Source organism: Talpa occidentalis, unplaced genomic scaffold, assembly GCF_014898055.3.
Source record: "Talpa occidentalis isolate TD23 unplaced genomic scaffold, MPIMG_talOcc4v2.1 talOcc4.7, whole genome shotgun sequence".
NCBI classification, from domain to species: Eukaryota; Metazoa; Chordata; class Mammalia; order Eulipotyphla; family Talpidae; genus Talpa; species Talpa occidentalis.
The window spans coordinates 102,214,621-102,230,166 of record NW_023605083.1 but is presented as its reverse complement, the minus strand read 5'-3'; the positions used below and the strand labels follow the sequence as shown (position 1 = coordinate 102,230,166).

The window sequence follows — 15,546 nt, the reverse complement described above, 5'->3', positions numbered from 1 at the left end:
CCACAGGGCAGGTTTTCTGATCCCATGCAGACCGGGTAAAGGAGGAGTCAGAGTCCTCAGTGGTTTTGCAGGTTTTTATTGGGGTTCAGCGGGTACGTGGCAGGCAGGGGTGCTGGGGGGCCGGAAGGCTGGCAGTCCTCCCAGCCCCCAGCAAATCCGCACTCTCTCTGGGCTCTCTGGCGTTCTCTGCTTCTACTTCTCGGCTTCTCTTTCAGCTTCTGCTTCGGCTTCTCCTGGCGTCCCCATGACGCCACCCTTAAAAGCACAGTCTTAGCCCAGGTGTACCCACTCCAGGTGCCCGCCATCAGGCATGCATTCAGGATCACAGGGTTCCCTCATCTATCCTGATGGCGGGAGGGCAGAAAAGCCTGATATTTTTCCTTACCCTACACCCCCTCACTGGGCCTTTGTCACCCTCAGCCAGGCATGCCTGAGACTTTCTATGGTGTGTCTATGCAAGAGCAGGACAAGCTTTGCCCAAGAATTTACACTGGAAACAGGTTCTTTCCTGTTCTTGATGGTTCAGGAACTGTGGCCCCCACAGATCATATTGGGCAGAGCCAACAGGGTCAGCCAACAAGAGATTGAGAACTCCTCCTGCCCCTATGCCTGGAGCTCAGAGAAGGCACCAGGACAAGGCCCTGTCTTGCCTCTGTAAACACAGCGTCTGTATCAATGGCACTAGTTACTACAGGACCTAGCTGCAAGGCCTGGAGCACAGGGCATCCATCCTGCCCTGGACCTGCCCTCAGAGGCTGGAGAGAAACAGTTCCCAGCATCCTTCACCCGCACTTGAACAAGGTTGAAAGGGTCGAAAGAGGAGCCTCTGATCAGCCCACTCACCTCAGGATGGCACCAGTATCCTCACCACTGAATGCCAGCACCTGTACTCACGCAATCCCACCAGGCCTGTCTAACTAGAAACAAGCCTGGGCTGCGTTTTCAGGAAAGTGGTAGATTTGTGAAATAACGCTGGAACAATGCCACCACTGAGTAGTCAACCAGAGCAGGGCTCAAGAGTGGGTCCCATGGGCCTCCCTGGTGGTGCAGCGGTTGAGGCGCTGGGCTACGGGGCTGCCCGCAGCCTCTGCAGCACCAGTTCAATCCCCGGCCGATGGGCGAGGGTCCCACGTGGCGCGCAGACCTCTCCTGGCGCCCGCTGCTCCCCTCAGTGGTGTGCTTCGTCGGTCTGTCTGTTCTGCTCCCCGCTCTGGCTCTGGTGAATTCTCTCGCCCTCCCGCACTTCTAATTGTACCCAGTGCTTGTATAAATAAATAAATAAATCTTTAAAAAAAAAAAAAAAAAACCTTCTTTAAAAAAAAAAAAAAAGAGTGGGTCCCAGGACAGAGTTCCATTTTACAGATGGAAAGACCGAGACTGGGTTTGGGCACACTGGACGATGGGTGGTAAGCCAACCTGTCTGGAGGCTGTGACAGGAAGTTCTCCCTCACCCTCACTTCTGATACCACTTGGTGAATTAACACATGAGGGGTGTGGAACACCATGTCCCAGAGTGGATTCCGGTCCCCATCTTGCCTCCCATCAGAGCCTGAGATGGGAGAGGGGCCCTCAGGGCCCACAGCAGCATCCTGCAATCAGTCAGCCTCGGGCCTCCGGAAACCCCATAGAAAATGCAAACTCATGATGATTCTTTGGTTAAAAAATAGGCTTCTGTTTCCCCAAGAGAGGCTGTGGGGAGGGGAGGAGTTGATGAAAGGGGACAACTGGAAAGACATCCATGGGGTCCACAGCCAGCTCCCTGCAGCCCTCATTTTGTTGTGCGCATGTGTGTATATGTGCATTTGCTTGCATGTGTGCATATGTACATGAGTGCTATGCACATGAACATGCTAGCACACAAGTGTGGGTGCATATCTGAGCACTATTTGCATGTCCATGAGAGCATCTGAGCGTATTTGCATATGGTGCTGTGCACGAGCTTGTGTGTGAATGTGCATGCAGATACAGTGAGGGCCGATGGGGCCCCCTCTGGGGGTTGTGTGATCCTGGCTCTATACCTTGGCCTCTCGCTGTATATTTTGTTAACAGGCCCACAGAGAGGATGTGGGACATGATTGGAATCCCAGGGTCATCAGGAGCCCAAGGGGACTTAGTTGGCTCATGGAGACCCCAAGAGTCTGACAGGATGCCAAGCTGAGACCTCCAGGCCCTCTTGGATCTGTATGCTCACACTCTGTGTCCATGAGGGACCTTTCCACCATGGGCTCTTGAGGCCTGAGCGTGGCAGGTAACATAGGACAGTACGGACACTCCCGTTCAGGAGGCTGGTCCATGTCCCCATGTGGTCAGGGGTCCCAGCACTAAAGACAAGGGGTACATGTGGTCAAACCCCAAGCCAAAGATGCAGGGCATGAGGAGTCAGTGCCCATGATCTGAGATAGCACAAGAAGGTTTTCATCTCTTAAGAGTTCTAGAAGGCATTGTGGATGATTTTGTTCTCAGCATCTAGGAAGCTTCAGATTAGAAACAAGTCCTCATTTCCAGGTTTTGACTGTAATCGTATCTCTCCAGAGGGTAGGAAAGACTCTGTTCATAGGAGAGGGGTCACTGGCTGGGGGGCACAGGGGCTGGGCATTTGCTCAGGGGACTGGACAGGTGGACAGGGACAAGGAGACCAAAGGGGGTTGTGCAGTAGCAAGGGCACCCAGCTTATGTGCCAAGCCCCCTATCCCTCTTAGTCTTAGTTTCCTCATCAGGAAAGCAGAGACACAGCCTACCACCTACTGGGGTGTCCACAAGGAAATGGAGTTCATATATGCAAGCAAGGGGCCCCAGTCCATCCTCCCCACTAGGGCTGGGGCCCAGAAGAGAAGTAAAGAGAAGGGATATGGCCCAGGCCCACAAGGAGTCAAGGGGGTTGGCCTATATAGAACCTCGACACCAGGTGGGATAGAGAGATCTCAGGGTCAGCCCAGGCTGAAACATCATGGAGTCTGGAGTCAGAAACATCTAGAACACAATCCTGACAACACTCAAACATTTAATGTTGCTGAGCATCCATATAAGGCGAGGGTGAAGTGCTTCTTAAAGAAATCATAAATAGTAGAAAATAAGCTTTTAGAAAAGAAGTGGCCCTGGGTGAACAGGACTCTTTGGTGGGTGGTAGGTGGGTGGGAATCCGTCAGAGCCCCCCTAGATCATCTGTGAGGAAGGCCAGCAGGAAGCGGCTGACATGCCGGTCCAGGATGACTGGGGAGAAGCCCAGGACGCGCCGGGTCCCAGGAAGCACCTTGGGGTCTAGAAAACAAGGAGTTTCAGGACCCTCCTCAAAAGTCCCTTTTCAGCCTCACAATGTCCCAGTCCCACAATGAATGACTTGTGTCCACACCCATCTAGCACCAGACCCATCCCCTTTACCCCCCTCCACCTTAGACAAGCTCAAACATGGTAGACTGAGGGTGGGGGGGAGGGCATGTGGGTGGGTGGCTCTGCTGGGCTATGAGGTGAGCTTGCATTAGGTCTTCTGCCCATCCATCAAGGCCATGTCCAAGGAGGGAGGAAGGGTAGCTTTGGGGCAAAGCTTTCTAATCCCCAGCACCCCTCCTACCAAGTGGACACCTCACCCTCTGACCTGTGGGGGTAGCTGTTGGGCCTGATACACTTGGGCCCCACTCTCCCATTTCCCATGTCCTGACATCACCCACAGGTGAGGAAACTGAGACACAGAAATGCCAAGGGGCTCAGTGCTTTGGGGCCACAGGAGGCTCATGGACAGTGGTCTGTGCAGGCCTGGGGCTGGGGCAACACCCACCTGGAGGGTAGCAGTAGATGAGCAGCGCCAGTCCTGTAGCCAGGCCCAAGCAGGCCAGGAAGGCCACGGGTCCTGGAGAGAAACCGGACAGGAAGGTCAGTGGGGGTACTGCCAAGGAGTACCTCAGGGATCTGTCCACAGGAAGCCAGGAGTGGAGCCTGACTTGGAGTACAGACACCTGAGGTCGAGTCCTGGGGTGGGGAGGGAGCAGGGGGGATGTGGGAGGCCGTTACCCCTGTCACTGAGCTCGCAGCTCGCAGCGGCCCAGTCTAGCTCTGTGCTCTCTGAGTCCTCTGGAAACAAAATCACAGTGTTGGTTAGTCATGGTCGGGCCAGAGGGGAAGGCGGTTGCCCCGCCCAAGGGACACCCAGGGGGTTGCCAAGCACCCCCTCCCCCTGGCCTCCCAGTTCTGGGCTGAGCCAGACTAGACCAAGCTGTGTGGGCTCCTAGCCCACTGAGCACATTTGGCAGAGTCAGTGCCAGGGAGGGAACCCTATGACCAGACTTGTGGAAGCCTTCATGGTTTGGGTCTCCTCTGTCTACTTCCTAGGAGCTTGAGGGTCATGGATGGGGGCATGATTCCTGCAGGCACAAGGTAGCAAGTATAGTTCTAATACCCGCCTATCCAATGCCTGAAGTGAGCAGGGTCCTGCAGCCCAGGCAGGGCACTCTCCCCAGACCACCCCATCTCCCCACAAGCTGGGTAGCCCCAAGGGCACCAGAACCAAGAGGTATCTACTTCCAAGACTGTCTATCTGTGCCAGAACTAAGGGTTCAGTTCTGTTGGCCCAGGTCCCCAGAATGGCCAGAGATGAGCCACCCTGTCCCTGGGGGTTTCTAGTCTCTCGCCTTAGGACAGCCATTCCTCCTGGGAACTGGGGTGCAGAGGCATCTGTACTGAGCCACCCTCCTCACCCAGATGAACCTCCTGTCCCTGAAGCTCAGCGGACCCTCAGAACCCTCTAAACCTAAACACCCAAGCCTGGGACTGTCACTTTGCTGAGACTGTTCTAGAGAAACACCTATAATGTGGGGCCCAACCCAGGAGAGGGGAACACATTCTCAGTACCCACTGTGGGGCCAGCTAGCTTACATGGTACCAGGTATTATCTTTGTGTAAAAACTGGGACAAGAGAGAGACAGAACAACTGAGACAGAAGAAGAAAGGGAAACAGGGAGAGATGGAGGAAAGAGACAGAAAGACAAACAGAGAAACACGGAGAAACAGAGGAGACAGACAGCTAAGATAGAGAAAAGGGACAGAGAGATAGAGACGGTGAAACGGCCTATAGGGATAGGCCGCTGAGAGAGACAGGGAGTAAGACAGAGACAGGGAGAGACAGAGGAGACAGACAAGATAGAGATAGGGGGCCAGGGAGACAGAGAGACAAAAGTAGGTAGAGACAGAGAACGGGACAGAGCCATCTGCATGCCTGACATCCCCTCTCCTCTCTGGGGGCTGTGGGAGTGCAGCCAGGATGGTCTCAGGCACAAGCTGAGCAGGAGGCACTGAGGCCAGAGCATGGCCTCCCCAGGACTGGCACTCACCGAGGGCGTGCCGGCTGGGCAGGCGGTGGTGCAGGGGCTGGGCATGCATGAACAGGGCGCGGTAGAACTCCTGACAGTGCCGCTCGCCACTCCGCTGCAGGTGGCTGAGGAGGTCACAGAGCCGTACACGTAGGGCAGCTTTGGGGTTACGGAACTGGGGGAAAATGAAAGGGGTGCCACAGGTCAAGGCAAAGGTGGGGGCGGGCAGAGACACACCTGCTCACTGGAACCCCCATGGGAGTTATGACTGCCTGTCACAACATGACTGAGAAGACCCCCGGTGGAGGCCAGCACAGGCCACCAATGGGCACTCAATGGCTTACTCTAGCAAGTCATTTCATCCTCCTTCCCAAGACTTAATATCATCAATTATAAAAAGGGAATAATAAATCCACAAGGTATGGTCCTTAGGGGGAATCAATGAGATGTTAACTTCTCACAGGAATGTGATCCAAGTACTTAAAAAAAAATAAATTGAAGGCTAAGGAGAAAAGAATTGGCTCTTTTGATGTGTTGTGGAGAAATGTGTGGCTTTATAGGTCAAGTTCATGGGGCAGTCACAAGGACCAGGAGGCTGTGGCCCTGTGCTGCCACCTGGTGGCACCATACTATGCTACAGTGGAACCCCAGCTGCCCCACCAAAGGGCAGAAATTGCAAACAAAGTCAAGTGCACAGCAGGATGAAGAAATGATTGTGCAGGCACGTGTGCAGAGGAATTTCCCTTGCTCACATATAAATGCCTGAAACTTCAAAATTATTTACAATGAGTATGCATTAGACTTTTAATTATGGTGAGATTTTAATTTTGAACTCATTTTTAACTTATCTGTTACTGATCCTATTGTCTGGGGTCACCCTGACTACTCCTTGGACAAGCCCCAATCCTCAGCCCTGCATGAGCAGTTACTCTGCACCAGGAGGAAGCTTCAGTTCCCAGGAGCAACACTCACCAACACCCAACTGGGGGCTGGGCCCTGCACCCCCAAGGCTCAGCCCCATAGGGAAGGCAGGGAAGTAGGTGGGGAGAGCAAGGAGCACCTTGTATCCCTGAATTCCAGCCCCCCAGGGCCACCCAAAACTGGGGGTGTCCATGCTGACCCTTCAAGAGACAGAATGAAAAGTAAGGGTGAGACTTAGTCAGTGCCTCCACTCTACTTCCTTTGCCCTCCAGGTTTGGCTCATGTTGTTACATGATGTCTTGTGTGACCCCCCGACAGGCCCGAGGACATATGAGGAGACTAAAGTTCCTTTGTTGGATGTTCTGGACCCAAGGTCACCCAGGAGATAAGGGCCCACCTCGTTCTTTCATGAAGCTATTGCACTTCAAGACCAGCAAGGGAGGGTGGCACGGGGAGTATCAGCACCTTTTCTGCCTCCTCGTTGCTTAGGATCTGAGGGTAATAGCGGTTCAACTGCAGGATAATCTTGTCCACCTGCTGCTCACTCAGGCGCCCATGGCCTGTCAGGAAAGGTGTGTCCTGGACCAAACGGTCACAGTAGGTCTGATCTGAAAGGGCAGAGAGCACAGAGGGTGTGAGCCAGCATGCAGCAGGTCACATGTACCCACACTACCTCAGCTGAGCCCTGGATGCAAGGCCCTGCACCTGCCAGTAGGGCACACCCAGCCATGAGCACTGAACAATGGCCAGCATGGGTCTCATGCACAGCACAGAGCCCTGTGCCCCGCAGACTCCTCACCAGAAGACGGAATAGGCAGATGTGGCCACTGGCCTCTCTTGTTTAGGCCCAAAGGCTTATCGCAGAAAACAAACTCGAGGGTCTGCGAATATGCTGCCCCACCCTCTGGAAAGAGCCAGGGCCTGAGGAGGGCACAGTGGCTTAGAGAATGCACTATCATGGGAGAGGAGACAAGCACTCAGGAGTGAGGGCTCAGTGTGGCTTGCGCTGCCAATGACACAAGGCATTTGTCTTCTAGGTTTGGAGAGCTCCCACCAGCAGGAGTCCCTGAGAAGATCCCCTGTGGAGGCCAGCACAGGCCACCAATGGGCACTCAATGGCTTTCTCTAGCAAGTCATTCCACCCTCCTTCCCAAGACTTAATATCCTCAATTATAAAAAGGGAATAATAAACCCACAAAGTATGGTGGTTGCTGTGACTGCTAAAGGGCTAGGGAATGACTTTCCTGCTGTTTTTTTCTTTCAGAATCACCATTAGAGCACTAAGCCATATCTTCACCAAGAACATCTCTATGAATGATAGGACCTTAAAGGCCAGGCGGTGGGTATAAACCGGCAGGCTGGGAAATAGGGCATGGAACCCTTTAGGGCACACTCTACCCCTCTGGCAGCTTCCACACAACCCATTGCAGAACAGGGCTGAGCAGAAATGGAGTGTTCATATGCAATTGGAGGTAAGTGTGTTATCAATTTAAGTTAGACTGCTATAACTTTGCTAGTCACAAAGGAAATACCCATAGAGTATCTACAAAAGGAAATAAAAATGTCGCAAAAAAATTAACTAGACACACACACACACAAAACCCTACAAGACACACAGAAAACAAATAGCAAAAAGACAGAAACAAGTTACTTTTAATCAGTAATTAAAATTAAATGGATGAAACTCCAATCAAAAGACACTGGCAGCATGGATCTGTAACTTATAAGAAATACATATTTGGTCCTCATCATACTTCCTGGCACACAAGCCCCTTTCAACTTCACCTGAGTTTTTAAATGATTTTTGTAAAGATCCTACAATAACCCCATGATGGAGGCTGGTGGCCAGAAGAACCAACTAGTGATTAGAGGGTTGAAGTTTCCCACCCTGGACCTCTGGGGAGAGGAGAGGGACTGCAGGTTGAATCAGTTGTGCACAGCCAGTGATTTCACTAACTATGACCATGTAATGAGAGTGCCACAAAAACCCAAGAGGACAAAGTCTGGAGCACTTCTGAGTTCTCAACACGTAGAGGAACTGGAAGGATGGCATGCCCAGCAGGGCGCAGAGGCACTGCATCCTTCTCACATGCCTTGCCCTAAGCAGCTCTTCCATCTGGACATTCAGTTGCGTCTTTTGAAATAGCCTTTGTGATAAACTGGCAACATGTGTCCCTGAGTTCCATAAGCTGCTCTGGCAAACTAACTGAACCCAAGGAGGGATCATGAGAGCTCTGAATTACAGCCAGTCAGTCAAAAGTAGTGCTGACAACCTGGATTTGTGATTGATGTTTGAAGTGGGGGCAGGCCTGTGGGATTGAACCCTCAACCTGTGGGACCTGACATCAACTTTAAGTAGATTAAAGTGAAGATTAAGCTAAATTACAGAATACTTGGCTGATGTCTACCGAAGAACTGGAAAATTACCTGGTAGGGGAAAAAAACACACTTGGCGAGCAAAAATGTCAGAAGTGTTGAGATGTATGTGTACTGTGTGCAGGAGTAGAGGAGAAAGAGTTTTTCCCTCTCAGGATTAAAAAAAAAAAAAAGACTCAACGGTATGCTGTCTTCAAAAGACCCACTTTATTTCTAGAGATGTATACAGGCTGACAATGGAATATTAGTGACCATGCAAAATAGTAACCAAAAGAGAGCTTACGTGGCTATACTAACATGAGAAAAAAATAGACTTTAAGCCAAAAACTGTTAGAAAAGGAAAATATCAATAAAAGAGTCGATGCATAAACATATGCAACAAATAACAGAGTCCCAAAGTACATAAAGCAAACACTGGCAGACTAAAGGGAGGAACAGACAGCTTTGTAATAGTTGGAGGCTTCAATATACAACTTTCAATAACAGATAGAAGCAGACAGAAGATCAATAAGGAAAGAGAGATGTGAATAGCACTATAAACCAATGACACCTAACAAATACAGACACTCCACCCACAGCAGCAGAATATACATTTTTCTAAAGTACACATAGACTATTCTCCAGGAAAGACCACAAAACAGATGGTCACAAAACAAGTCATAATTGATTTTGAAAGACTGACATCATACAAAGGACCTTTTCTGGTAGCACAGAATGAAACCAGAAATTTAAAAGAGAAGGTCAAATGGAAAATTCACCATTATATAGAAATTAAATGACAGATCAAAGAAGAAATCACAAAGGAAATTAGAAAATTCCTTGAGACAAATGAAAATAGAAATACAACAGATCAAGACTTGAAGGACACAGCAAAGGCAGTGCTAAGAAGGAAATGTACACTGCAAATGCACATAAAGTTAATGGCCTCCCCTCCCTGCAATTGTGAGTGGGACTGTGCCTTGTTTCTGACAAAGAGACTATGACACAGGCAATGCAATGTCACTATCATGGTTGTCACCTTATAAAAGACTATCTTAACAGAAAACTCATTTTAGAGTATTTGCTGGCATGAAAAAGTAAGCTGTCCTAGTGAAGAAGTCCACATGAAAAGAGCAGAGGTGGCCTCTAGGAGCCAGACACCAGCTGTCTCTAAAAACAGGCAAAACAGACCTGGACCCTCGGTCCTGCAGAAACAAGCAAGTGACTTCTGCCAACAATCCTAAGTGGGCTTAGAAGCTAATTCTTTCCCAGTCAAGCCTCCGAGTGAGAGTACAGGTATATGGGACCCTGTGTGCTATATGTTCAACTATCTGTAAACTAGAACTGCTCTAAAAACAAAATCTATTTATTAAAAAGAAATTTTATTTTGAAATTCCAATGTTGAATTTTAAAAGAATAAATGGGTATCACAGAAAGTAGGTGAATCCTTGGATCAAAGCAGGATTACCTCAGAGGCATAGGAAGGAACTTTCTGGAGTGAAATGTTCTGTCTTGAATAGGCTTGGGCTGGTTCATTTGTCTGTACACTTGTGTATACATTTGTCAAAAAGTACCAAATTATTCACTAAAAAGGAGTATATCTCTTTGTAGGTAAACAAGACCCCAATAAAGTTGATATTTTAGTGGGAAAATCCTTTTGGAAAAAGTGAGACTGACTCATAGTCTGTCCCCCTCATCTATCTCCAGTGCCACTTTGGGGGTTTTTCCCAGAATATGAATTTCTAACTTCTGAACTCTCCCAGGCCCAGGAACAATTCCAGGCCCAGGAAGTCTACCTGGAAGATCAAACTGTCAGTAGCCCCATCTCAGTGAGCAACTGTACAGGGATACACAGTGAAGTGCCATGGCCATGATGGGCATGACCCTCCTGGCCATGTGGCTTCAGGGCATGCAGCCTCTGTCATTAAAGAATTCAAGAGCCCACCCCGCACTGGGCACCATATGCACTCTGTGCATACAATCTTCACCATTCCATCAGCTCTGCAACTCCAGCATGATCACCCACCCCCATTTTCAGATGGAGAAACTGAAGCACAGAGAATGGATGGTACTGGCCTAAGACCTCAAACAGGGACAGATAGATGGAGGTCAGGACTAAAAACTAAATGACATCCAGACATTGCATCCCTTAACTAACATAGTAATTAACTGCAATTAGCTGTGTCCTATATGGTTCTGGCCAGGTCCATGAGGGCAGGTCCAAGAATGTCTAATCCAGCTCAGGCTCCCCCAGCCATGTGCATCTGTACATAAGGCCCATCCACAGTAGGTGCTCAACATAGAGTTCTGGAATGAATGGATATACATCTGAAGCCCAGCTGTTGGTTGACAGTGGCTGCAGGCTTCTCACCCTGCAGCTGACTCCTCATACTGCGGGCTGCTAGCCAAAAGGGCCTCCCCGCCTGAGAGCTGTGAGTCACTGGTACTGTGGCACAGCCTGGAGCTGAGGCTATTGTGCCCTGTGCTTCCTGTGATCATGATGCATGCAAGCCACACCCAGGCAGCCCTGGGAAGGCACGAAAAAGCACAAAAAGGAAACAGCCTTGGTCCCAAGTCCTGACAAACAGTTCCAGATGGTTTTCACAGAACAAAGGAGAACGCTCTGGCACAAAAATTATCAGGCCTTTGCCAATTCCATGTGCCAAGCCCCACCTCCTCCCCACTCTTGCCCAGTTGGCACCAGGGATATGGACCCCCCAATCCATCACCCCTGCTGGAACCTCATTCTTCTCAGGCCAGACAAAAGCCTTGGATGTGGGCCCCAGGAGCCACCTCACTGGGCCCTCTAGGTCCTTCAGCATGGCAGCCCCCCAAATGTACACACCCCAAGTACAGGAACACCTGTCCCTGTGGTTCCTACTTGACTAATTCACCATCACTCACTGTACTCCCCCACCTCCCCTGAGACTCCTCTCCTGTTTCAAAAGTCCCAGAATCCCCTCCCATCCCATCACCAGAGCTAAGATCAATCACTTCCCAGAACACAAAGCTCCACAGCAATACTAACAGCTGCAGTAATGCTTGGCCAGCACTGGCCCTGTGTACTCAGCCTTTAACAGCCTATGCTAGAGGCCCCAGAATGGCACAAGGCAGTGCCCCAGACAGCTTACAGGAGCAGTAAGTCAGGGATTCCTGGCCTGAAGGCTTGCTGGGCCGTCCATCTCACCCTCTCAGGCCTGGCTCTCTGGATCCAAGTCCCACTCTCAAAAATGAAGGCAGTGAAGGGAGAGGTCTCTACAGGCCCAATGAGCAGAGCTGGAAGGGAGAAAGAGAAACAGGGGCCTGGGCAGGACACAGGGCTACCACTCTCCCACTAACAGCTGCAGTAATGCTTGGCCAGCTCTACCACTAACTGCCCAAGCCTTCTGCGGTTTGATGCATCCTAATAAGTCTGTTTTTTCACACCCACACAGACGTTCCACAAGACATCACATGACAAATATATACAAAGAATGCCTGACACAAGGCCATGCACAGTACGTTTTTAGAAAAAGCAACTACAAATAAGGGTCCTAAGGGATGACAAGGATGGTAGCTAGGGTTACTCCTTGTCTAAGCTGGGACACCAATGTCCCAGAAGTCACAAATTCCAGCCCAGGAAACCAGATGTGTGTGTAAGTCCCAGGCTAGGATTCTCATGAGCAATGGGGAGAGATGACAGGGACTTCTGGGGCCTCCCTGACCCCAGCAGCCATCTCTAGGCAACTTTTGTCCAACAAGGCAGAGGAGTGGGGCCTGGAGAGTGGAGTCCCTCCATTCCCTAAGAATGCTTCCTTGGGGGCTCACCATCCTCACAGGGCTTCTCAGTGCAACAGGGGAAGGTTCACAAAGCAAAGCGACCCTCCTCAGATGGGGTCTGGAGGGCAAGAGGGTTCCCAATGCAAACAGGCCTTGGGGGACAGCTGGGCTGGAAACCCCATCCTGCAAAAGGAAGGTGAAACACCTGGGGTCACCCAGAATGAAGCACAAATTCCTGGAGAGCCCAATCTTTGGCCAGATACCCCTGGGCCTCTCTCTTGACAGAGCAGCCCAGGAGGTGCATAACATCCACAGCAGGGCACACTACCCAGGAACACACTGCCCAGGGGTCTAGTCCTCAGTTAACTGTAAGGAATGGAGTGTGTGTCTCTTGACAGTACAGTAGAACCACAGACTCGCACCTCCCACTCTGACAGACAGCATCCCCACCCTGGACGCACAGCGGCCCGGGCCCCCAGAACATTCTAGGGTCTGACCACAGCCCTCATAAGTTTCCAGGGTCAAGCCTCCGCCCCCGCCCCAGAACATTTCAGGGCCAACCCTGAACCGCCCCTCTTACCTTCCAGGGCCTAGGCCCCGCCCCTCCCGCCCCTCCAAGTGCCCCACCCCCCAACTTTTCAAAGCCAGGGCTCCGCCCCCCAAAACTAGTCAGAATCCGGCCCCACAGACCCCTCCGGGGTCTGATCGCCCTCGGTCGGCTGCTACGGACCAAGGTTATTTGGCCACAGCAGCGAGCAGCAGTCCCTGAAGCAGCACTGGGGCAGCCGGGCCCGGGGGACCCCCGGGGCCGCGCACCCGTCCTGGGACAGCGGGCACGACCCGTCTCGGCCCGTGCTCACCTGTCATGGCGGCGACCCGGCGCGCGCCCGGACAGCCCCGGCTAGCTCGCCCCGATGAGCCTCCGCCCGTCAGCCGCCCGCGGGTGCGGGAGACCGCAGCCAGCACGCCGTCCGGCCCGCCCCTTCCCGTAGGCCCCGCCTCTCCGAGCCCCGGCCCTCACCTAGGCCACGCCCCCGGCGTCGGCGTCTCCGCTACGAGAGCCCTAAACACGCCCTCCTCGCTGGCGCCCGCGAGGTCCCCAGAGCGCTGAGCCCCGCCCCTTTCTGGGCCACGCCCCTTTCCACTCCCCCCGCGCTAGCCGGGAGTGCTCTAAGCCCCGCCTCCGCTCGAGTCAGACCCGCTCCGGCGAGGGCTTCGCCGCTGTCACGCCCTAAACCCCGGCTGAGCCCCGCCCGTTCGCGTTAGGCCTCGCCCCGTCGCTGCGACGACGCTCAGCTCAGCTCCCTCCAGCGGCCGCTTCTTGGTGGCCTCTGCCCGGAGCCCCGCCCTACGGTCGGGGGTGGCGTTACGGGAACTCTAGACTCTGTCGCCACTCCAGCGCCACTCCCAGCTCCGACGCTGCCTCCTCGGTAGTCGTCGCCTCGCTGGAAGCGCCCCACGCCTGGAGTAAACAGCAGAGGCTCTGGAAAAGAAAGTGACTTATCCAAGGTCACAGGCGGTCAGGCTGTGGGGAGCACAGAGCCAGGTTTAGGGCAAAAAAACTGGTACGAGATCAGTATCCCAGAGGGGTCAGCCAAAGAGGGCAGTGCTGGGGCAGTGATGCGTCCCCCAAACGTGGGGAGAGGTCCAACTCGATGGTGTGACTTGGGTGGGGCAGTCCCTTCTGGAGCCCCCGTCTGTAGTAGGGGACCCCTCCTGGCAGTGTACCCCCTGACTAGGCAATTCTCTGTTTTCCCAAAGCAGCTCACTCTCCTCTCACAGCCTTGGCCCTCCCAGTGCTGGTGCCCAAGCCGGGAGTGCCCCGCTGAGAAGCACGAAATGGACAGGTGTGGCAGGAAGCCCACTCTTCACGACTTGTGCTTCCTGCACTATTTGGGTTTTGCCTCATTGCCTGTGTTGGCCAATAGCATGCTCTGGAGACACTGCAACTTGACCTGGTTTAGTGTTCATTTCTCGGACAGAATAGGGATGCTTCAGTCCCCACGGTATATGCTTCTCCTCCCCCTTCACATCTGTCCTCACTTCATCCCTGCAAAACATGGCTAGGACCACCACTTCAAAGGCAGGTGCTCCGGTGCATCCTGAGAATCAGACCAGTTGTTTTCAAACAGAAAACTCCAAAACTCTTGGACCTGGTCGTGGTGGCTACTACATAGGATCTGCTTTCTCCCCAAATATTGGGGGTGCATCTAGCCAGGCTTCCTGGTGACATCCATCTGTCCCAGGCCAAGGGACCACATAGACAGGACTCCCTCCAGGGAAGGACAACTGTGTAGCCCAACCTGAGTGGTCACTCCCAGGCTCTCACCTGCTTTTGCATTGGGTAAGTCCTGGCTGGCTAGGCATCAGGGTACTCCCTTCTGGGGGTCTCCAGGAAAGGGACCCAGTGAAGAGTGACCTGAACCCCATTATTCTCACTGTTTTATGGCTTCTAGTATTTACCTCTCTCAGTTCATTTGACCTTCTAGGAGTAATGTCAGCACCATTAGGATGAGATCTGGATAGATGGTGACATAGCAAGGCCCCAGGTGTCACCCCTGCCAATTTTAGGAGGCCAGCATTCCACCTTCATGTGCACTTGGCCACTGGGACAATGGGGAAACTGAGGCTCAGAGTGGCAGAGTTTCTCCCTTAAGGTCTAGCTATCAGAACAGTGCTCCCAGGTGCCAAATTTGCTCCAATGTGCTCCCCCCTGGTGCACATGGACCCTGTACTCCATGTGGCCTGGGAGGGGCACTCCAACAGATGAAGGCTGTGGCAGTGAGCCTAGATCCTCACCCAGTAGCTCCACCCCAGAGTCAAATGGCAGGCCCCAGGCATTCACCTTCCCCAGATCTGGGGTGCAGGAGTTTATGTAAGCTGCCTCACTCTTTGCCACCTCCAGGCCCTGGCTGCACCAACGCCGAGTAGAAAGTAAGTGCTTGGTCCTGGAGGGTAGAGGGTTCTCAGGACCCTTACCGATCTGTGAGCAATGTGGGTCTCACACATGGAAGGGACCAGATGCATGTGAACTGAAGTTGCTCATCACAGTCCCTGGATGTCACAGATGCACTGGCCCAATCCCCTCCCATGCCCTCATCTGCATCTGGCCCAACCCCCTCCCATGCCCTCATCTGCACCTGAGACTTTTGTTTCATTTCAATTCTGTAACCATGGCAGTATCTGATCAGAAATACAATATTTAAATTAA

At 52.3% G+C, this 15,546-nt stretch overlaps 1 protein-coding gene across 2 annotated transcripts; it reads right to left on the bottom strand.

Annotated features, from left to right (window-relative positions):
- Positions 1–2,930: 2,930 nt before the first annotated feature.
- CARD19 (caspase recruitment domain family member 19) lies at positions 2,931–13,263 on the bottom strand. 2 transcript variants are annotated; one of them, XM_037494144.2, is made up of 6 exons: positions 13,196–13,263; positions 6,687–6,829; positions 5,322–5,475; positions 4,006–4,065; positions 3,773–3,844; positions 2,931–3,258 (listed from the first exon to the last, which is right to left on the bottom strand). In XM_037494144.2, exons 1-6 carry the CDS (start codon positions 13,200–13,202, stop codon positions 3,143–3,145), a joined length of 552 nt encoding a protein of 183 aa, XP_037350041.1. In that variant the 5' UTR covers positions 13,203–13,263; the 3' UTR covers positions 2,931–3,142. The 2 variants fall into 2 exon arrangements, with proteins under 2 accessions (XP_037350041.1, XP_037350043.1); XM_037494146.2 differs by lacking the exon at positions 4,006–4,065 and having other exon boundaries at positions 2,933–3,258.
- Between the last annotated feature and the right edge of the window lie 2,283 nt (positions 13,264–15,546).